This window comes from Battus philenor, unplaced genomic scaffold (assembly GCF_028537555.1).
Source record: "Battus philenor isolate CCGP_79_NKW_IND1 unplaced genomic scaffold, ilBatPhil1.0.hap1 SCAF_30, whole genome shotgun sequence".
In the NCBI taxonomy this organism is placed as follows: domain Eukaryota; kingdom Metazoa; phylum Arthropoda; class Insecta; order Lepidoptera; family Papilionidae; genus Battus; species Battus philenor.
In genome coordinates this window covers 5,872,161-5,896,388 of record NW_027181694.1, presented here as the reverse complement: position 1 = coordinate 5,896,388, position 24,228 = coordinate 5,872,161, and the positions used below count along the sequence as shown (strand labels likewise).

General features: G+C 35.9%; 1 protein-coding gene across 1 annotated transcript in view; it reads right to left on the bottom strand.

Moving 5' to 3' along the window:
- LOC137927366 (gelsolin-like) overlaps window positions 1-23,999 on the bottom strand; it is a 32,187-nt gene extending 8,188 nt beyond the window's left edge. Inside the window, 13 exon segments of the mRNA XM_068771159.1 lie at window positions 1,836-1,961; window positions 4,565-4,659; window positions 6,195-6,463; window positions 8,011-8,137; window positions 9,930-10,041; window positions 11,423-11,554; window positions 12,664-12,783; window positions 13,802-13,893; window positions 15,576-15,753; window positions 17,897-18,012; window positions 20,121-20,307; window positions 22,018-22,092; window positions 23,909-23,999. Of these exon segments, the coding sequence (XP_068627260.1) occupies window positions 1,836-1,961; window positions 4,565-4,659; window positions 6,195-6,463; window positions 8,011-8,137; window positions 9,930-10,041; window positions 11,423-11,554; window positions 12,664-12,783; window positions 13,802-13,893; window positions 15,576-15,753; window positions 17,897-18,012; window positions 20,121-20,307; window positions 22,018-22,092; window positions 23,909-23,971 (1,692 nt within the window). The 5' untranslated portion in view covers window positions 23,972-23,999.
- Between the last annotated feature and the right edge of the window lie 229 nt (window positions 24,000-24,228).

The following is a 24,228-nucleotide window of genomic DNA, read 5'->3' as shown; positions in this document are numbered from 1 at the left end:
ATAAAATGCATAGTTTTAAATTCTATAAAGGACATACAGAGAAACATTCATTTTTATATATTAGGGCGACCAGAAAGCAATGTCGCTTGAAGTTAAATTTTCGGGACTACATTTTTAACAAGTTTTTATTTCTAATCAACAATATATTCACCTTCGTTATCAACAACCTTTTGCTGTCTAGTATACAAAATCAATGCCGGAGTGGTAACAAATCAATCAGTTTTTCTGTAAAATATACCAATACCTCGCTTTGCGTCGTTTCGTTTTGCGTTTTTTTCGAAGTTGCGTCGCTGCTTAATTAGCACTAATTTTCACTGTGCGTCGTTAGATTTTCGTGGTTGCGTTGTTTTGGGTTCGAGTCTTTAATTTTTTTAAAATTCTTTTTTTTCTAAAAGATGGTAGCACTTGTTTCTAATTGCGGCATGTCAAAAAAACTCGGGGATTCCCTATCTAACTAAAAATCAACGCAATTTTAATACAGTTTTATTTTCACTTTGTTTAGCTATTTTTAGAATTCAGTTTCAATTACGTAGTGTGTTGTGCTTTTTTTAAAAGAGAATAATAAATTGATTTAAAATGTAACGTGTTGTTTCTGGTTACAAAAAAAGTAAATATATTTTCGATTTATTTATTGACAGAGTTATATTATTTTTGTTTTTTAAATATTTACTTTGTTCAATTTTCTTTTTAAGAAGTAGTATTTTCGTGACCCTGGAAGCTATCTTCGATCTTTACATGGTTTGCTATAGAAAATCTTAATTCACTGTGCGACGTTTCAATTTGCGTCGTGTTTTTTTGGAACGTAACCACGACGCAAAGTGAGGTATTGGTGTATGTCGTTAGAAACGACATTACTTTCCGGTTCTCCTAATATATAGATCATTGAACACAGAATTACTGCTGTCAAAAAATATTGGCCTGGTAATACTAAGGTAAGGTAAGTAATGGAAAACACTTTTGAAATAGGCAATCAGTTTAAATAAAACATTGAAATTACGCTGCATTTTCTACAATTTTTACAATTTCACAGGATTTCTTCAAATTCTTTCGCTTATTTTTTTTATGACCCTCGTTATTGGGGGCCTCTTGTACCCCTATTTATGGTGAGACAGGGACTTTATTTGCAAGAAAAATTTTTCAAATGATTTTTTATTTTCTCTCTCATCTCTCATATTTTACTTTCTCTTTCGGTCTATTATCTATCTTTCATGCTACATTTCTACTTTCTTACCCTTACCTTTTTGCTCTGTTCATCTATCATTCTTTCCTCTTTTCTTATTACATTTTTTTATTTTACATTTTTACTTATTTTCTATAATACATTATATATCACATTTGAGTTTTATTTTATCGCATTTTATCACATTTCTTATTGTATATTTGGATTTTTATTTTTTTGTATAACGTTTTTAACTAATTTCTTGCAACAAGCGACGAATTCTTTCCTAGTTTCTTTTTCGCCTATCAGGGAGGCTATTGTCTCCTCCCTGATTTTAACGCCAGATCTTTCGCTTATTACTTTGATAACCTTTTTCGTATCAACGCTACGTATAAGTCTAGATCTTTTTGTAATAAAGCCTGGTACACAAACATTTGGCTGATACCAAGCGTATGTAATATTAAAAATTGTATTTGGCGCCATCTTTACTTCATGTAATGCAACTATAGCGATTCGCTTCTCTTTATCACCGCACTCCGTTTTAATATCACAAAATATTTCACAATACATTAGCACGAAATGACAGATTCCAAATTCAAAATTAATATTTTTTTTCATTTTCAAAATTCACATATCACAGACGCAAACATCACAGTTTGAAAAAAAAACACATTACCTTTCCGTGCCACACATAGATTTTCTCTGATGTTTCCAGAACAAAAACATCATCATCTTCTAGCACTTCAGCGGTCTCTGGCACCTGTACAGCTCTCATGTCCACGCCCGGTTCAGTGCCTTCCACCTGCAACGGATTACTAAATCTCAATGTATATATTTATAAAGAAGAAATAAGCATTTGTCTTATAAGGTTGAGTAACAAAAGAATTGTAAAATTAAAAACAATAATAATTAAAATAATAACGGAAAAATTGTGAACTAAATTATGATACTAAAAGAATGAGGTGATGTGTGGAAGAATTGTGAATCAAAAAGAAAAGAATATAAAAGAAATTGAAAAGAATTAAAAAAAGATATCGTAAAAGAACTCGTGAAGAAAGATTTGAAACAAAAGTCTCTGTCTGTAGATATAAGACAAGGACACGGGGCGCCCCTAAAAAAAGGTTCATAGTCTCTGAATATATAATAAGACGTGTTATTCAAATGACACACTGCAGCGACCTCCACAAAAAATTATTAACCTCTTTGGTGTAGCGCAATCTATATATTTAAAATGAAAATGTTAGTAAAAAGCATTTTGAATTTAGAATAAGTTTTGTTGCAGCGCCTAATACCATTTACAAGGCATTGTTTTTTTTATCTGTGCTACGAACTGTCAAAAGCGCTTCGGTTTTTTTTTGTGTTAATTGTTCTATCTTGGGAATAATGAACTTGTGGCGTGCATATCGCGCGCCACTCAAACACCAAGCTCTTACCCACGTGACCGTCAATCGCATGGCGGCGGCGGCAGTGAAACAGATACATGACAGATGGCGCCACAGTAGACGCAACAAAAATCTGCATCGCGCTGTTGAGAGTCTCCGCGCTCATTATAAGGGCTAGCGGAGGTGCGGTCAACGCAGGAAGAAGCAACTGAAGATCAAGAAGCAACCGACGAACAAGAAGCAATCGACGAACAAGATACAACCGACGAACTACTGAAGCACAAGAAGCTACCGAAGAACAAGAAGCTACAGTAGGGGTGTCCACTTAAAAAATATATCGATATATGTATTCGATATAAAATATCGGTACGTGACATCGATGTTTTCCGATATATCGTTTGAAAACATCGATATTTTTTTAATATCGAATATTTTTACAAAAGTTAGTTTATAAAACGCAAAGAGTTTGTTGTCGTTTATATGTTAAATATGAAAGTATAATCAGAACTAGAGTTACATATGAGTGTTGCTTTACTAGGTAAAAAACAGTTACATATTGAAACCTTAAGTTTTAGACTGGGGGCCCAATAATAGTACATACACACTGATAACTGTTAAATCAACCAATCATATTATGGCTGATGTCTACACAAGGCGATCGTTACGCTGTCTATTTGGCATAATAGGAAACATTTACCCAGTATTATTGGCGGGATAATACATAATATTTAAAAACTTGTTTTATATATTATTTCATATAGAAAATTGCTATTGTTCAAAATTATTGTATTTTTGTCAAGATTGTACGCTTAGGATTGAAAAATTCATGAGATTATGATACATGTACAATAATTATTGTACGTCTGCAGAAACTGATCACGGAGAATTAAATCGAGGAGAACCAACTCAGTACATTAAAAAGTGTCCTCTTAAAGGGAGCAAATTAAGTTGGCGTCACAATAGCGAATGGAAGGAATAAAAACGGAGCTATATACTATTACAGTTGGATTATGGAGGGTAGAAGTAAAAGGAGGACCAACTCATAATGTTTCAATTTAAGAAATTCGAAATTTACGAATATAAGAATTTACTAAATTACTTTTGACTATTTATTTATTTGCTGTTTACAGGTGGACACTTTTTTAACTTTTCATTATACAAGATGGCTCTTCTTACTTCAATTCTCCGGGTTTTCAGTGTTGATTGGCTAGCTGCTCTATGGCTCTGTGCTCGTTCATAAATGTCACTACGTTAATGAAATTGATTCGAAATAGAAATCATTGAGTAAAGTTAAAATTTACTTTAGTTTTATTGTCATTATGAGTAAGCATTCGTTTTTTTTAATCGATCCGATATTTTTAAAATATATCGATATATCGAATGAAAACAATATTTGTCAAAACATCGATTCAATTCGATATATCGTATGGAAACATCGAATAAATTCGATATATCGAATATAAGTGAATATCCCTAAGCTACAGTACTACGACCACTCCTACAAACTGAAGTGTCATTTATTTTAAATCAGTTTTTTTTTATTACGCATACAGCCTGATAATTAAAAAGAAGTTTGTCTAAAAATATAATTTTACATAAGTAATTAATTATTTATATTTTAGTTTCGACCATTAAAAAAAAAAATAATGAAAAAAATATAAAACATTTCCACAAACAAATATATTACAAAAATATCTATACAAATAAATAAAATTTGAGTGTTTGTAATATTAAAATAACCGCTTTCCACTACATGCATATAAATATATATACTGTACATAGACCATTTTTTTTAATTATAAAAAATAATGGTCTATAGTGTAAAAAATTTATATAATAAGGAGTGATTTGCCTACTATCATTTAAAAAAAAATAAAGGAAAAAAACAATTAAATTAAATATTTTTTATGTTAAACTATGCGGTTGAAGTGGAGGGCAAGTGGCTAAATATTGGTGCTTTTCTTACTTTCCTATAAATCTATTACGTGTGGTGCTTTTAATTATTTCCGTTTTAATTACTTACCCTGAACATTCGAAGTCCATCTTCTTCGTAACATTTCTTGGAGTTTTCCGGTTTATAATCGTTGTCCTTGCTACCATACAACACGGAAAGTTTGCCTAAAAACACAAAAACAATAATTAACAAGTATGTCTGTAGCGTTTTAGAATCACTGTATATATGCTAATCGAAGTTAAGCACTATATTAAGTTAATCAAAGTTGATTTTGGTGACATTGCCAGGAAAGGCTTTCACGGGCTCTCACAGCCCTAGTCGAGATACCTTCGTGGGGTCCCTTGATCCTATCCACCCCACGGAGGTTCCATTTAAGCGATCTTATAACTCAGCGACCTCTGAATCAAGTGTTTGGGAATGAAAACATTTTTACCATATTTTAACAATATATATATGTATATATATAGCTCTAAAGAAGCTTTCCATCTAGTCAACAGAGTACAATGTGAACATTATAAGACTTACGGTTTATAGAGTGTTAGTTATGAAGGAGTGACTGAGCCATATTTTTATAAAAAGATATCAAAACATCGGCACAAGTGTATCCAGATAACATTGAGAAGGTAGTTAAGCCTCTTAACAACACCACACAGGGGCGGTTTAACACGTTCACTGCGGGCCCAATTTTGAAGAACTTTCAGCTGGTGCGGCTGAGGTCGAATCAGCCTCAAGCTGAACTTCCTAGTAGTGCGGTTGAGGCCTTTTCTGCCTCATGTTTCGGTTGAGTGTAAACAGCCGCCGCACCAGAGAGAAAACACGAGTTTTACGCGCCGCACCAGTGCAAAGTTTACCATGAGGCTGAATCGACCTCAAGCCGCAGTGAACGTGTTAACCTATAGCGCAGGGTGTGCAATGCACACGGGGCGCCGCCGTCTCAGGAGGCGTCCGCGCCGCACCCTGAGACAGCTAAGAGCGTCGTCTCGGACCATCACGGTACAACAATGATAACAACACCATGCAAGGGCGGCTTAACCCATACTGCAGGGTGTGCAATGCACACGGGGCGCCGCACCCTGAGACAGCTAAGAGCGTCGTCACGGATCATCATGGTACAACAATGATATGACAGAAGCGGCCAGCCAGCGCGGTGGCGGCGGTTATCAAACGCGAGCGCCCTATAGGCGGCTTCTTTTTCGAACATTTTGTTTCAACTCGAAATAAATGTTGTTTGAAGTTTAGAAGCGGCCAAACGTATCGGTGTCAAACGCGAGCGGCTCTTTTTTCAACCATTGTATTCAACTTAAAATCAACCTTTTTTCACATAAATAAAGTGTATACTCGTGTAAAGCGGCATGGCTATCAAAAGCACGTGCCGACGCCCGCCGGCACGCGTTTGATCAACAAGGTGAATCATTGGAAATTCGGCTTTATCACAATGCAATTTCGGATATGAAAAAACTTTCTTGTTACGTTGGCAAAGTTAAAAGTTATAGCCGCGGGGGGGGGGGGTCAGGTCTAGGGGGCGCCAGGGTTTTATTGCACACGGGCCCAGGATCGGCCCCTGATAGTTCATCTATGCTGCGACTTAGATGATCAAATCGATGCAATATAGTGATTTAAAATTGTTATTGAAAAATATTTGTTATTTCCAATCCAAAGCGAAGGCTTATAGATTAAATATAAAAAGAATTTATTTTACCTTTAAATATGCTCAAGAAATGCTTCGGTTCTCTCCCTTGTGGTACTTTTACAACTGTTACGTTAGCATCGACGTCTTGATCTATTTGCGAAGCGAGTTCTAAACCTGCTTGCTTATCACCTGGATCCGAATCTGCACCCTGGTGTAAAAAATAATAATGTTTAAAAATGTACATACTGTATACGAAACTTGCACATAGCGCATAGAACAGATAGGTTCTGGAGCCTTTGTATTGGAAGACACAGGATACAGGACGTTTATAACTGGTCCTCTTAGTAATATTTAATGGAATCAGGCGTTACCTTGCGGAAGTCCATCCTAAGTAAGAAAAGGACCAATATTTAGCCACTTCTGCACATGCAGCGGTAGTCGTGCAACAAAGTGCACCGCCCGCCAGCCCGCTGATAAATGCGCTTGCGGCAAACAATGCGAACTACACAATCGCCACCGTCAACTCACTCAACACGCGCTTCACCCCTCCACGGGGCATCCCCAGGAGTTATGTCACACCGATTAGTACCAAACACAGACTCTGGCGGGCGGTGCACTTTGTTGCACGACTGCCGCTGCACGTGCGGAAGTGACTAAATATTGGTCCTTTTCTTACCTCTTAGTAATGTTTGGGGGAGACTTATGTTAAGCACAATGTGAACACCATTTAAAGAGATAGCTGGATAAAAAGAGACATTGGAAAGGATAGGTCTGATTGGAAAGCATTAAAAGCCTTTATCTAATATCGTGCTGTAAAATGTTAACAGATAACTGAGGAAGTAAAAAAGGACCGATTAGTGCCAAACACCAAGTCCTCTGTGTCTCATAATCGGTATAACATAACTCCTGAAGATGCCCCGTGGAGGGGTGAAACACGTGTTAATAAATATAATAAAGAGACAATCGGTTAATTTCGGCTTCGTAGAGCGTTCTCTCTTCACCTCATCTTTTCGGGCTAGTATTGATCAGCTTGTATCAGAAAAACAGCTTATGCTGATTAAAAAGTGTCATAATAATAATTTTTAGTTCTTTTCTATTTTATTTTTCTTAGTTAAAGTTTTGTAAAATATTTATAAATGTTACTTCATGTGCCGCTTGGTAAAAAAATTTAATTTGGCACATTTATTAAAAAGGTTGCTAACCCCTGGTAGAGGCTCTAGTAATTATCGTTGGAGCGCATTACACCGGTTGTTTTAAAGACATTTGCTAAAGTGACTACCAAAAAACATCACTCTTTTTATGACGATCTCGTTTCTCACTTCTTCCAGATTCATTGGTAGGTTAGAGAAAGAAACATGCTTATTACATGTTTTAGAAAATAACAATCAAATATATAAAGAGTCATTGTAAATTTATAAGATAAATAAATTAAACTACAAATTAAGTTCAGTGATAATAAGTAAGAAAAGGACGAATATTTAGCCACTTCCGCTTAGCTCACATGCAGTGGTAGTCGTGCAACAAAGTGCACCGCCCGCCAACCAACTGTTAAATGCGTATGCGGCAAAAAATACGAATTACATAACTGCCACCGTCAAATCACTCAACACGTGTTTCACCCCTCCACGGGGCATCTTCAGGAGTTATGTTACACCGATTAGTGCCAAACACAGAGTCCATTAAATATCACTGATAATATACTGCGATAATATAGGAGATTAAGACGAAAGGAGATGTTTGAAAGGAATTCAAGAATAAAAGATATCGTGTATAAAGAGAGAAGAATAATAATAGAGTTATAAAAGAGGGGTAAAGTGAAAAAATATTGAAACAAATAAAGTTTTTCTCTATCACACATCTAGAGATAATGAGAGGTCCCATAAACACTTACCGCGTTATAGTGTAACTTCCTTCTCCAAGGTCTGGCATATATCCTCTTGCAGAGGCGCTCTTGCCAATAAGTTTGGCAGCGGCACCAGATTCTTCTACATCACCCGAGAAGTATCCAGCATCTGGCAACAGTATCATCATATATCAGTCCAAATCCCACGATTAACTTCAATACTCTCACGTTTTCTATGTATCCTCATTGTTTCTAACGCCATTCGATGTATTTACTTGAGATGGGCAATACGTGCCTTTCGTTACATTTCTGTATTTCTTGTTAATATTAAATTTATTATATTAACACGTTCACTGCGGGCCCAATTTTGAAGAACTTTCAGCTGGTGCGGCTGAGGTCGAATTAGCCTCAAGCTGAACTTCCTAGTAGTGCGGTTGAGGCCTTTTCTGCCTCATGTTCATCAATATTTTTTTACAATATTGAGTCAATGCTTCGCAGACATAAACAAAGCTATATTTGTCTTTGTCATACCTCATACGGTTGAGTGTAAACAGCCGCCGCACTAGAGAGAAAACACGAGTTTTACGCGCCGCACCAGTGCAAAGTCTACCATGGGGCTGAATCGACCTCAAGCCGCAGTGAACGTGTTAAACGTCATCATCATATTTTAATAACACCATTTCCACCTAGTAGCAGAATGTCCCGCATTTGAGGGCTCCGGTACGAGACCGAATGTCGGATAGGAAAAAAGATTGAGGAGACCACACTCGCCTCCATTATAATGGAAAAGGATGCAAGAAAGTCCGTCCTCAAATTCTTCAGGAAAGTTGCACAATATGTAATTAATCGGAGTAAAACAAGTCTTATTATATATTTAATCTTATTAAGATAAATTTTTTGAAATAAAAATAAAAATTGTAAAATTGATGAACACGAGAAAAATAAATAAACTAAATAAAGCTGTGACACTGCAATAGAAAATACAACTGAAGTGTTTGAGGATGGATGAAAGGAATGGAATGATTGAGAAAGCAAGATGGAATTATGGAATGATAGAAGGAAAAAAAAAAGATATTGTGAACTATGGAAGACGAGGACGAAAATAAAAAAATTCATGTGAAAAATTGTTAAGAAATAAAAAAACCTGTTCCCAACAAAATAGGGGTGGAAGGAGAGGTCCCAATAGCGGAGGCCTCATAAAAAAAAATACCATTTGTTGAAGATGATCCCTGGCTGTTTTACCACCTAAACGATAACTATCCAAGAGTTAAACATTAGTTTTTATATACAAATACAATACAAAAAAAGTATTACGTCTTTGAACAAGTCTTTGTGTTAGTAAGTCCTGAAACAAATAGTTTCGGTTTAGTATGTTCTACCATTTTATTAAAAATAATTTTATAACAATGTATTGATGGAAGAAAGTTGAGAAACTAAATTGAATTTTCGAAATGCTTGGTGGGTCGCATAAATATGTTACATGGGTCGCAAGGGGTCCGCGGACCGCGCGTTGTTCATCCCTGCCCTAAGGCTTTAAATTAAAGCTTTCTTTGTATATTTTTTCAACATTCTTTCTTTCACACACACATATATGTGTGCGTGTGTGTAGCCTGAACACGCGAACCCTCAAAACCTATTTACGCCAAGGAGCCTTCTTCAATCTTCCATACCGACCATCGCTTTCTTGTCTTGTCTTTTCGAGAGTTTAGATATTTCCTACCTTCCCCGCGACAACTTCTTAAATACCGGTGAGGAAGAGAGGTAGAGAAACAATAAAGCCACCTGAAGAACACGCTTCTAATCAAAAGCGCAATGAAGCGTGACACATACCTCACCTGCACCTTTTTGATTCCGCACCGTCAGCCCCGATAGGCTCGATCATGGAATTCGACTATCTCCTTTATGTCCAATATTTGAGTAGTTGTAACAATATTTTAAATATACTTAAATAAATAACGAACCTATATCGGACACTAAACTTCGTACAGATGGAGCGGAAACGGTGTCCCAGTTGTGAAAGTATTGCTTGAAGGTGCAATTCTCCTTGCCTTCTGCTACCCTGGTCACATGGACCTGGAATTAATACGGCTGTTAAGTTGCAGAAAAATTACTTTACACGTATTTCACCAGTAGTCATTCGGTGTTTGGTACTGGTCGGTGTAACATCTTTGAGGATGCCCCGTGGAGGGGTGAAACACGTGTAGAGTACATTAACGGTGGTAGTTGTTTCGCATTGTTTGCCGCATGCGCATTTATCAGCGAGCTGGCGGGCGGTGCACTTCATTGCACGACTACTGCTGCATAGTGGAAGTAGCTATATATTAGTCCCTTTCTAAGTTAGGACAGACTTCCACAAGGTTATGCCTGAATATTTTAAACAATGGCTAATCACACTGAATAAGCTGAAAATCAATGGAATGGTTAGGCAGGCAATGTTAGAGACATCACCTAACGAGCTGGAGCACAAAAATTAAAACGCTCGGATGAAAGATAGACACAGTTTATTTTAAAAGTCATCCGCCTACAACTTCAGACACACCAACGCCGTAATAAATTATTTTTCGTGCGAATAAAATAATTTTTACATACATACATTTTCACATTGATTCAAAATTGATATAAGATAGCATTTAATTCCATATTCCATCACAGCACTAAAGATTTAATACAGATTCACAAACAACAACACATATGTCACTTGACGCCGTTCGCCATTATTATATTTCATAATATTTTTCGTCGTGAGACGCGGTTTATACAACCGCCTACAAATCATACGCCGCGCGTCCTTACATTTTGCGCATGCGTGTGATTATTTCGCTCGCTACACATCAATCCTAAACCGTTAAAAAGTGTAAGGTACCGAGATACTCCTCGGCGGTTTTGCAAAAAAGAAACATGTTACAAAACGAAACAAAATAATACTTGTTTGTGGCGTGCATATCGCGCGCCACTCAAACACGCGTTGCCTAGAAACGAGCTCTTACCCACGTGACCGTCGATCGCATCGCGGCGGCGGCGGCAATGAAACGGATAAATGACAGATGGCGCCACAGTAGACGCAACAAAAGCTTGCATCGCGCTGTTGAGAGTCTCCGCGCTCATTATAACTGCGAGCGGAGGTGCGGTCGACATTAACAAGAAGCTACAGTACTACGACCACTCCTACATGTATAAACAATAATACAGATTACAAAAGTTCTTAAAGAATGGGAAATTGAACAAAGATAATTATAATAATCAAAAATTAAAAATGTAACATGTAACACTATGCCGCGAGAGTAAAAGACACGGGTAAGAAAGAAAAAAAAATGAGAGAAATCGTGAAGAATGAGAGACTGACGTTATTAATATATTACAAATAGACAGACGTATTATAAAAAATATAAGTTATGTCCAAAAAAATAGGTGTAAAAAGAGACACATAAAAGCGGAGACCAAAAAAAATACTTACCCAAGTAGGGTATCCCTTCATCTCCATGTATTTCTGAACAATGTCATTGTAGCTCTTCTTGACGCTCGCATCCAGGTCTTTACCAAGCCAGACATAAACTCCTGAGCATGGCGTATCCAAAATATATGCCTCCTGAAAAAATAGGTTCAGGTCTAGAAAACTTTAGGTGTAACAGAGGTTCATTATACTAAATTAAATAAGATATATGTGAAATAACATTGTTAAAGTCGCCGGATATCGCGTATACAGGTAAATGATATGATACATGTAATTAAATGTATTAGGAAAAGTGAAAATGTAAGAAACAATACTACTGTTATCATGAGAAATTAAAGATCTGTGACATATAATGTAAATAGTAATTAGACCTAACTGCAGTGACAGGATGTATGGATGAAAGGTTTAAAGAGCGAAAGAGAAAAATAGAATGAATTATTGAATGAAACAGACAAAGATAGACGTTATGATGAATGGAAAAAGAGAATAAAAATAATAAAAGAAACTGAAAAATATCATATAGAAAATAAAATCCCTGTTCCCACATAAACAGGGGAATTTTTAATGGAATCAGGCGTTATTTTGCGCAAGTACACTCTAAGTAAGAAAAGGACCAATATTTAGCCACTTCCGCACATGCAGTGGTAGTCGTGCAACAAAGTGCACCGCCCGCCAGCCCGCTGATAAATGCGCATGCGGCAAACACTCGCCACTCGCAGAGTGATTTAACGGTGGTAGTTGTGTAATCCGCATTGTTTGCCGCATGCGCATTTATCAGCGGGCTGGCGGGCGGTGCACTTTATTGACAACTACTGCTACATAGTGGAAGTAGTTATATATTAGTCCTTTCCTAATCTTATATAATTCACAATTTAGGCATTAATTTGGTATTTGATTGCCACTGTACAAGATTAAGTTTCAAGATGATGATCAGCAACGTTCTCTGCGTACCATACTATCACACTGTGATCGCCACAGACGAGACATCTCATATAGAGAGGTTCTATGCCTTGCAGTGGGCATCTGTAGTTTAAAAGAAAACTATAAAATGTTGTTACTGTTCACGTCCTGATTTTTTATAATTTTCTAATTTCAAAGTTTTATTTAACATGCATATTTTCCGAGCCGCAAGTTTGGCACCCCTGCCTTAAATTCTCATCTGTTTAGTTTTATACGTAAATTTAACCATGAGAGACTATATCTTATTTATATGTGCAGCTCTAAGAGAAGTCATCTATACTCACAGAAGATGATAGTTGGCTTTCCTTGTAGGGTTTGCTGAGGGAGACCAGGTCAAGGTCTAACTCCTCGTCTATGAGCAAACGGAACAAATATACAGCTGACATATCTTCTCTGCTGTACGTCTGGAATTATCAGAATTATTTAATTGAGACACAAAAATTATAAAATAATTATTAAGACTTTTTATTTTCATATCAACATAATTTATTTTTGATCTAATGTTAGTATGGTATTTTTTAGAATGTGGATTGTTTTTGGTTTAAAGCATCCTCTTTCACTTTCTAGCATTTTCTGTTTTTAACAAAGGTTCAACTGTAGCGAAATAATCACAGTTGTCAAAATGCTTTCGCTTATCTGTCAATCCATCGGTCTGCGCATGCGCAAAATGTAAGGACGCGCGGCGTATGATTTGTAGGCGGCTGTCAAAACCGCGTCTCACGCCGAAAAATATTATGAAATATAATAATGGCGAACGGCGTCAAGTGACATGTGTTGTTGTTTGTGAATTTGTATTAAATCTTTAGTGCTGTGATGGAATATGGAATTAAATACTATCCTATATCAATTTTGAATCAATGTTTAATATTTACAAATGAGTGGTGAAAGATTTATGTAAAAATTATTTCATTCGCATGACAAATAATTTATTACGGCGTTGGTGTATCTGAAGTTGAAGGTAGATGACTTTTAAAATAAACTGTGTCTATCTTTCATTCGAGCGTTTTAAATCATGTATACATTTTTTTTCGGAACCCAAAATATTATGACGTTTAGAGCAAGCCTTATTCCTCCATAAAATATATTTACCCTCGCCAAAAATATTATTACAACGAAAAACCTTTATTTTTCTTTTTCATTAAATATTTATTACTCTAGCGTGTTTTGGTATGTACATTACTATAATATCTTCCAAAATATATTCAACTCATCTAAAATTACCTCAGCTAGATTTAATATATTCCTTTAAACACTGAGATCAGTGATTAATACAATCACGAACTTTCTCCGTTGGAGAAATCTTCCCTATGACTGTTATCCATTATTTCAGAGATTTTAAACTTATATTTATTACATTATGTTAAGATATATCTAAATATAGATTTAGATGGTGAGTAATTTTAAAATTTCTCTCTGACATACCTGAGAGGTGTCATCTTCGGAAAGTTCCTCAATAGATCCAGATCCTAGAGCCTCAAAGAACATCGCAATGTCTTCGTTCGATGAAAATTCATCTGAACAAATGAAGAAATGGTAACTTTATATATTCATTATAGTTATAAGATTTAGATCTACGATCAGTGATACAAAGTAACTATTTGGTAAGTTGTTTGAACAGTGATTTCTTGAGCAATTTGGAAGCGTAGTTTGGAAAACCAAAAGTATACTTTGTGTTAAGGTAGGGTGACCTTTTGATTTGTGAATAAAGGACTCCTTGTGAACCAGTGGTGTTTCATTTCGAGTCAGAACCCACAGTACGTAACAATACTTTTAGGAAGTTCCACCTAATTTTGGTTAGAAACGAACGTTTATTTCAACAGAGCTGAACACTGTCATCTAGTTCTGATTTTAATCCACTGGATTATGCTTTATGGTCAGCTTAAAAGAGTAGAGCTTGCTTTAAATGCCATGATGATATGTTCCTAAAACAATCCATATGATTGGTAGTGAAGAATTTTCTCAAAGAGTGCGTGCTGTTATTGATATCTGGCTTCAATGTGAGGACTGTATCGCAGTCAGTGGCGACCATTTCGAATAACCGTTATATATTTACTTTATGAATGTATTAAACTAGTACACTTCCTTTTCTTACTTAGGATGGACTTCTGCAAAATAACGCCTGATTCCATTAAATATATTTTATATCTCTAAACCCTACTAGGTCTAGAGATATCAGTACATAAGTGCATATATCCAATATTTACAGTGTGATAAGAGATATATATCCAAAACTAAAGGGTTATAGAAATAATAAATAACGTAAACATATTAGATATTAAAAAAATAATCATTGTTTGTTGTCTGTGAAGATTTTGTACTCTCAGAAGTTATATGTCTGTCGCATTATAATGGAAAAAAATAAATTAATGTAACATATTTTAGAGTGATTATATTACATGGATATATTCGAAATAGGTTTAAGACTTTTATATCTCTGCTCATAAATAAACGAAATATATTTACCCCTATCACCCTGTAGATATAGTATATATATTACACAGGTTAATCCACTAATGGTATGTTTTCACTTTTAACACGTTCACTGCGGCTTGAGGTCGATTCAGCCTCATGGTAAACTTTGCACTGGTGCGGCGCGTAAAACTCGTGTTTTCTCTCTAGTGCGCCGGCTGTTTACACTCAACCGTATGAGGTATGACAAAGACAAATATAGCTTTCTTTATGTCTGCGAAGCATTGACTCAATATTGTAAAAAATATTGATGAACATGAGGCAGAAAAGGCCTCAACCGCACTACTAGGAAGTTCAGCTTGAGGCTGATTCGACCTCAGCCGCACCAGCTGAAAGTTCTTCAAAATTGGGTCCGCAGTGAACGTGTTAATATAAATGGTCACTTTGGACCACAGACAGACAATAGTAACGCGGTACCTTTTTATGCCAGTTAACTTCACAACATCTCTGCATAGTTTTGCTAACACTTTTATAGTGCAAGCAGACAAGTGAAACATCCCATCGGCGTCATTGTTTCCAGACAATAATAACATAGGAGTCTTCAAGACATGAGTGAATAGGTTTCTTCTAGATCACCATGTGCTATCGTAGACTTGGTCATCCCACAAGGATGAACTTGGAAAAACGCTGTATGTAAGAACCTTTCAACTGGTCCTATTTAAAATGTATCGATGGGATCCCATGTCCAGCTGTGGACATAAACCCTTATAGGTGTTTTCTATCATACCTATGATTTCTATAGTAGCTCTTCCATTATGGTAATCATCCCTCAAGGAGTTTGCAACGCTGATGATCTTCCTCTTCTGTGTCGCCTTCGCACCTTCCGGCATCAGTACGAAGATATCATGCTCCACTTCCAGGATGAAGCAGTGGTCCTTTGATAGTGAAGTGGATTCAGCTGGCACCTGGACATTATGTTAGATTGTGTTTTATTTTGAAACTTGAAGAATATATTGCAAGAGGTTTTGGTATCGGTGTCATGGTTCTTCTCCATCAAAGAACGTCAGGATGACCAGACATACGTTGCCCGCATTTAGCGACTGAACTATATCGTCGGTCCACCTGGTGGGGGTGGGGGGTGGGGGTGGTTAACCCACCCAGCGTCTACCGGCTCGTGGGAAACCAGTCGAGAATCTTTCGACCCACACGGCCTATGATTGCACGAGCGATGTATTACAGTCATTGCCATTTCAGACGAGAAATTCTTCGAACTATGGTTATTTGAATACAACATATGAATAGATGGCCATTTGGGATTAAGGGTTTTGGAGTAGTGATCATCTATATGGTGAGCAGTCGATCTTGAAGTTCGAAAGAAGACATTGGATGATGGCCGTTTCTTTCCTATTGGAAACCATTGGGAGGGGTTATGCCCAGCAGTGGATGATTTCTGCATTTTTTTAAACTTTAATATATACTATATAAATATTGGAATCAAAAACTTTTTAATTTTCAATTTGTTTGAGCGATGTATATACCAGGGGTGGTCAAACTGCGGCCCGCGAGCCACATGCGGCTCTTTGAATGATTATTTTGTCTCCGATTGTTTGTCAAATTATTTCAATATTTAAATTCATATTACCCATGTCAGCTGCTGGGTAATCGAAGCAAATTACTAGCTTGAACAATTATTATTATTATTCCAGCATAGAATTAGCGAAATGCAAACACCGATCGTAATTAACTAACCGGCGTCTTAAGTATTGTTAGGAGTGCTGTCATATACGCGTGCATATATCTAACTTCAATGCACGTATTTTGTACTGTTATCATATAATTTTAACAAACATAATTTCTGTTAATAATTATTCGTTTGCGGTTCGCGAAAATTTTTAAATTTCGAACAGTGACTCTAACTATCAAGGCGCTTGGTATATACTTTTAAAATACGATTTCAGAAAAAACGTTTAATTTTAAATTAAAAATATCCTTATTCCAGTAGGCATTTTCATGCAGTTTTGAATTGTCGATCACTTTATCATTATAGATAAAAAAGTTTTCACCGGCTTAGAATTTTAATCTGGTAAAATCCTACCAGAAACTTAACAGTTGCACTTTTAAATAAAATTTAACAATGTTTGATATGTACATTACAATATCAACCATTTATATGAGTCAACAAACCTTCCATACGAAATATGCAAAATTCATTATAAATTTGAATTACAAGAAGAGAAATTACGTAATAATGCTTGCTGAGTAATTTTATTATAATTTTAATACAACGACATCTATTGGTATATTATGACAACGGCTTTCGATGCGTCATCTTTCGAAGTGCTATAATAAGATTTATCTAACAATGTACTTTTAATTTTATTATATATAAATTTTGGACGTTACGAGTTTATTTTTATTTATTGTATTTATCATGTGTCTGTCAATATGTTACATATAAGATTAGAAAATTATGGCGCATAAATAGGTTATTAAATATGTGGGCGCCTGGCCTGGTTTTTGACATGACTTTTGCTAAGTCAGTTCGTTTTTCGGGTCAATGCCAATTTATGTTTGATGTATAATTTGTATTTCCTAAAAATAAAGTGGATACCTGATATCTGAGTTTTAATAAGGAATCTACAAATGTATATTGATAAACAACCTTTAGAATACTAATATCTTTAAAAACATCTCTCATGTTACTAGCTTTTAAATTATAAATTGTCTATTCACAGTAAAGCTCTATTGTAGTGATTCCTAAAGTGGTCTATATCGACCGTCTATATCGATTATTTTTAAAAGTATCTTTGAAGTAAAAAATTTGTTTATTTAATGTTACGTATATTTTACATAGCAGATACAAAATTTTATTTTGAGTAGTTTTAATTTAAATTCAATTAATAAATGTATTAATTAACATGTGTTTTTATTTAAAGTTTTTAACACTAAACTTCACTACAGTTAGAAATTTACAGGAAATCAATATCAGGTAAGTAGGGGGTCTACCCGACACAGAAAAACATGGCAAGGGGTCTACGACACAAAAACGTTTGGGGAACTCTGCTTTATATTATATATAAAAAAATTATTTGAAAAAAAAAGCCTTACTTCTTCGATCCTCATGTTTTCGCAGCCCGAAAGCCTGAGAAGTCGTCGTTCAGCCCCGGCGTTGGTTTCCACGGCATTAAAGCCAGACTCATTGCCACCTTCCAAATATCGGATAGCTAGAAATAAATACAATGTCTGTCAGATGCAAATACATGAAAATGTATAAAGATAGGAACAACTTAATTTTTAAATAAATTCATAAAGTTTATTAAATTAAAACAAGTATTTTTTAATGATTATATATCTTGGGAATAAATTAGGAATATTGAAACTTGCGGTCGAAGATCAGAAATAAATACAATGTCTGTCAGATGCAAATACATGAAAATGTATAAAGATAGGAACAACTTAATTTTTAAATAAATTCATAAAGTTTATTAAATTAAAACAAGTATTTTTTAATGATTATATATCTTGGGAATAAATTAGGAATATTGAAACTTGCGGTCGAAGATCGCGGATTTGATTCCTGGGACACAATCTTGTATAATTCACACTTGGTACATTATATTGGATTGCCCATTTAGGGGCGGCTTAACCTATAGTGCAGGGTGTGCAATGCACACGGGCGCTGCCGTCAGCTAAGGGCATCGTCTCGGACCATCATGGTACTACAATGATATGACAGAAGCGACCAGCCAGCGCGGTGGCGGCAGCTATCAAACGCGAGCGCCCTATGGACGGCTTCTTTATCAAACATTTTACTTCAACTCGAAATAAACCTTATTTCAAGTTTAGACGCGGACAGACACGGAGCAATGAGTGTTATTCTGCCGTCATAAGAAAGGCCGTAACTAATACCATACTGTAAGCTATACCTACTTATAAAATAGCTTGTTGGAATATGAACAAAAGTTTCTTGTTACGACTGCAAAGTTAGTAGTTATAGCCGCGGGGGGGGGGGGGGGGAGGACAGTCAGGCCTAGTGGACGCTAGGGTTTTATTGCACACGGGCGCTACACGAGCTAGAGCCGCCCCTGTGCCCACTCACAAATAAGTTTTCAGAAGATAGATACCAGCATCCTCTGTGTACCATTATACCAGATTACGATCGCGAAACCGCCTGTTAAGGTATATCCTCGATTTCGGAGGTAGCGTATCCACGCATACCCCGGGACGGGCTATCGAATAATAGCAAGGCGCGAGGGAAGACCGCGTGGCGATCCCTGACCGGGAGATACCGCGGTCCCCCGTTTAGCGCAGATGGCGACCACCGGGGGTGGGGAGGGGGGGTTAGTGGGTAGGAATCCCACATACCCCTGTCCTCCCCCCAGAGGCAGGTTATCTTGAATACCGGAAGATTTCCCCCACCGAAACAAAAAAAAAATTCTCGATAGATATCTTTAGGGGACTCTCTGCCTTACGAGGATACAGGAAACAACATTAAACATGTACATATATATACATATATATATATAAATATATAAACATGACCATGACTACACATGGCGTAGGAGGAGCATGAATTATCTTTAGCTAGACGTGCCAAGTCCTCCACATCTTCGGCGCTTTTGATAGCATCAGGGCATTTTGGAATCAGGAATTTTCCTATCTTGTTGGTAGATGCCTCGTTTTCACTCGACGACGTCTGATTTACTCTCTTTTCGAAGAGCGTGTCGAAAAATTTATCAAAAATCTTAATAAAACGCCATCTATTGGTGTGTTTTCACACCTAGCTTACTAACTATAATGTTAAAATAATTGACGATTCAATAGCGCATGTAAATGTTTACCTAAATAAATGTATTTTTAATTTGTTTAGCGTAAAGAAAAAGTACACGCTTAAAGAGTGTGTTAAATAATTTCATAAAAATATTATTAGAACGCCATCTATTGGTATGTTTTTTACATCCAGCTTACTAATTATAATGTTAAAACAATTGACGATTTAAAAGCGCACGTAAGTGTTTACGTAAATAAATATATTTTTAAGTTGATTAGCGAAAAAAAAAGTACACGCTTAAAGACCGTGTTGAATAATTGCATAAAAATTTTGATATAGCGCCCTCTATTGGTATGTTTTCATATCGAGCTTCCAAAAGTGCATGTTAATGCTAACTCGAGTAAAGATATTTTGAAAGGAAAAAACATTAGAATATGTTTATATACGTATTATAAATTACTTATGACCCTTATATATAAATATATATAATTACAAATTGCAAGAAATTGAAAATTTTGCCGGCCAATCTGATGGCCTGTGATTGGTTACTTCGATACATACCAGGTTGAAAGTACCCGAGGAACTGGCTCGACTCGTGGCCCTGGACCTCGCGGTGGTGTACGGCTCCACCACCAAGCATGTCGTCGAGGGTGACCGTCCATATCGCAGCGGAACCCTTCTTATCCTGAGTCGCGTCTCTGCCCAGCCAGAAATGTGCGTCGTGTGAAAGAGATGTACCTTCTGTTGTCTGGAAATAAAAAATATAATCTATATATTGACAACAGATGTCGCTATCAGGTTTCTGGATTTCATTGCTCTTAGCTTCAATAAGCTTCACTAGTCACAGGGTTGGAAACCTAAAAATGACATCTAGTAACCTCCAGTAACTTCCCAAATTGTCGGTCTGAGGAAAGGAATATCTCGGCCATCATGCAAGACGAAGGAGAGAGAGAATGCTTCCTTAGCTACTGCAGGAAGGTGGTTATAAATGCAATAGGTAAAAATAAAACGAACACAAAAATATATAAATATAAGGAATATAGTAGTACCAAAAATAGTTTAATAAAAAGTATATTATAAGATGATAATTACCGAGAAAATACGTGTTAAATATTTGAACAATAAATAATGTTGCAAAATAAAATAGTAAGGAAACCTAGAATGTAGTGGTTGAGGATGGATGTATGGCTAATGGAATGAAAGACAAAGACTGGGAAAATTGTAGAATGAAAGAAACAGTACGACAGATAAGATGATATGTGAAAGAGAAGAATGATAATAATAATAAAAAAAATATGAATTAATTACTAGAATTAAAAAGTCACTGTCCCACACGAGATAGGGGAACGAGAGGTCCCCAAAAGTGAGGACCATTAAAATAACTATCTACCTACATACCTACCTACTTACCTACCGACCTACCTACCTACCTACAAAAAAATTGTCGGTCTAGTGGAGGGGGGTATCCATGCCGCATCTACCGCCTTCTGCTTGCCTATTGAAAATCTTTCGTTCTCTACGGGCTATATGAGATATGTATCTCGTCCGTTGCGAATTCAGACTATCAATTCTTCTAGCTATGTCGCTGATTTTGGTTCTGCCACAGATCTACTAAAATAAAACCTGCTATGTATTTATTGTCTGTGTAATCTTGACCAATAATATCACATAAGATGTCAAAGGTCGTATGTTTGCTCGCTCTGATATTGAATATAGATCTTCTTATAAGGACACCCATTGCAAGACTTGGGCCTCCACCTGGTCTTGCACCATAATCAACACCATCTAGTTGGGAAACTACCCACACCGATAAAACGAAATACACGAAGACGAGTTGAAACATATTTTGGTGCTTCGAGCAAATAAATTAGACATGACCTTACAGATTTTACAGCAGTCATAGTAATATAAAGAGAAATGAACGCCTTTCAGGCTAAATAGATACATACCATAAATTAAATCTTTCACCACGCAGGCCGTTCGATTGTGGAATGATTTACCGCTGAATATAAGACGTGATAACTCGCTGCCTATTTTCAAGAAAAAGGTTAAGAACCATTTACTAGACCTACAATTATCTATCTCTTAATTCATTTCTTTTTCTTCTTCTGTTTCTTTCTGAGGTATGTGCGACGAACCAATACTGATCCAAGTCAGTTAGGTGTTTTTATTTATTATTGTATTATATTTATAATATGTATTAAACCTTATTTGAATGTATATTGTATGTATGTCTATGTATGTTTATGTTCGTTTGTTTGTAAATATGTATTTTTTGTACACGTAAACTACCCATTATTAGTAATTTTACCTTTTCCATACTATGTCTGTAAGAGATTGCCTTGTGTGATAAGACCGCCCATTATACTTTTTTGTATATTATTGTAAAACTTATTAAATATATCTTAACTTGTACAATAAAGAATAATAAATAAATAAAAATTAAATAAATAAATACCTTCAGCACGATATAGGCATCTCCGTTGAAGAATTTCCCGTACATTTTCCGATCCACGGCCACAGGTTCGAATTGCTGAAATAAATGCAGAAATATCAGAAACAGCGTCTCCTGGCTGATCTGCATGGTGCAGTTATAACCAGCTTGAATCCTTTTCGCTAATAATTCTCACTCTCTCGCACTCTGCGTTTCCATCTAAACCTTTCTAAAATTTTTACGTCCCCCCTTCTTCTTTTTAGCCGATGTATGAGGTTTATTATATACACCAAATACCTCACTTTGCGTCGTGGTTACGTTCCAAAAAAACACGACGCAAATTGAATTAAGATTTTCTATAGCAAACCATGTAAAGATCGAAGATAGGTTCCGGGTTACGAAAATACTACTTTTTAAAAAGAAAATTGAACAAAGTAAGTAAATATTTTAAAACAAAAATAATATAACTATGCCAATAAATAAATAGGAACAATATTTACCTTTTATGTAACCAGAAACTACACGTAAAAATTTATATAAATTTATTATTCTCTTACACTACATAACAACACATAAAGTAATTGAAACTAAACTCTAAAATTAGCAAAACAAAGTAAAAATAAAACTGTGTTCAAATTGCGTTGATTTTTAGTTACAAAGGGAATCCCCGAGTTTTGATGGCATGAAGCAATCAAAAACAAAAGTGTTACCATCATTTAGAAAAAATAAACAAAATTTCAAATAAAAATTAAACACTCGAACCCAAAACAACGCAACCTCTAAAATCTAACGACGCACAGTGAAACGACGCAAAGCGAGGTATTGGTTGGTGTATTATACAAACAATAAAAATAATTATCAAAAGAAGCAAATGATACATGTTTTACAGCTCCTAATAGATACCGGACTGTTTGTGTTTCTTGTGACAGAGATAACGCTCTACGAAGCCGAAATTAGCCGATTGCCTCTTTTCAAAAGCCGATGTGGAATATTTATCGCCGAGCTAAAAGATGAACAATGAATTGCAGGGAGGCAACTCGAAGGGCCCGGCACCAGCACTGTGAACCCATGGAGTTATGTTCCATGTAAAATAAGGTTCCACAACATATTTTAGACCTTCGTTTTTTCATTTTTCTATAAAAATTAAAAGTAGATTAATATATAAATCTTATTATAGCATTCAAGAGTTTTTAATTTAAAGAAATATAGCTTTGTTTGTTGATTCATTTACATGATTGATAATATAAAGTAAGAAAAGGATCAATATTTAGCCACTTTCGCACATGCGGTGGTAGTCGTGCAACAAAGTGCACCGCCCGCCAGCCCGCTGATAAATGTGCATGCGGCAATCTCTCACAGAGACTCTGTGTTTGGCACTAATCGGTGTAACATAACTCCTGAAGATGCCCCGTGGAGGGGTGAAACACGTGTTGGTAAATCACTATTTAACGGTGGCAGTTGTGTAATTCGCATTGTTTGCCGCATGCGCATTTACCAGCGGGATGGCGGGCGGTGCACTTTGTTGCACGACTACCACTACATGTGCGGAAGTGGCTAAATATTGGTTCTTTTCTTACTTAAGATAGACTTTTATAAAATAACGCCTGATTCCATTAAAATATAATGTACACATCGAACAATTTTAAATTTCATTTAAGAGTGCCACTGTTTCTGGCTCTTCGAATGACTATACTAATCTTTTATACAATTAAATATATTTGACGATTTAAAAAACACCATGATGACTATCTATCTATGTCTATCTATATCTATCTATGTCGGTTGTCCACCCAATGGTGGGTCTACCCAGTATACCGGCTCCTGGTCTACAATGTGCAACGCACTGCCACTTTAGAAAAGCAATTCTTTTTCTAAATGTCTGCTTGAATAGATATATTAATTTTTAAAAACATACCTCGATAGTCCATACTTCGATTCCAGGCTCTAAACCCGCGTTAGAAAAAGCTTCGTGTTCCATTTATAAACGATATTAAGAACTGAATAAAAATAAATCGACACCTCTTACAAACATCGAATGTTTAGTATCTATATGAATCACCAGCTGATAAGTTTTATCTCTTATCAGATGAGGTAATCGCATTTGATCGATAAATAGAATACGGGTTGAACGCATTAGTAATATATATAACTTCTACCAAAATCAAATTTCAAAATTTCATTTACATGCGCTTTTGATTTATTTTTAGATGATCTAACATTCAGACAGAAATTCAA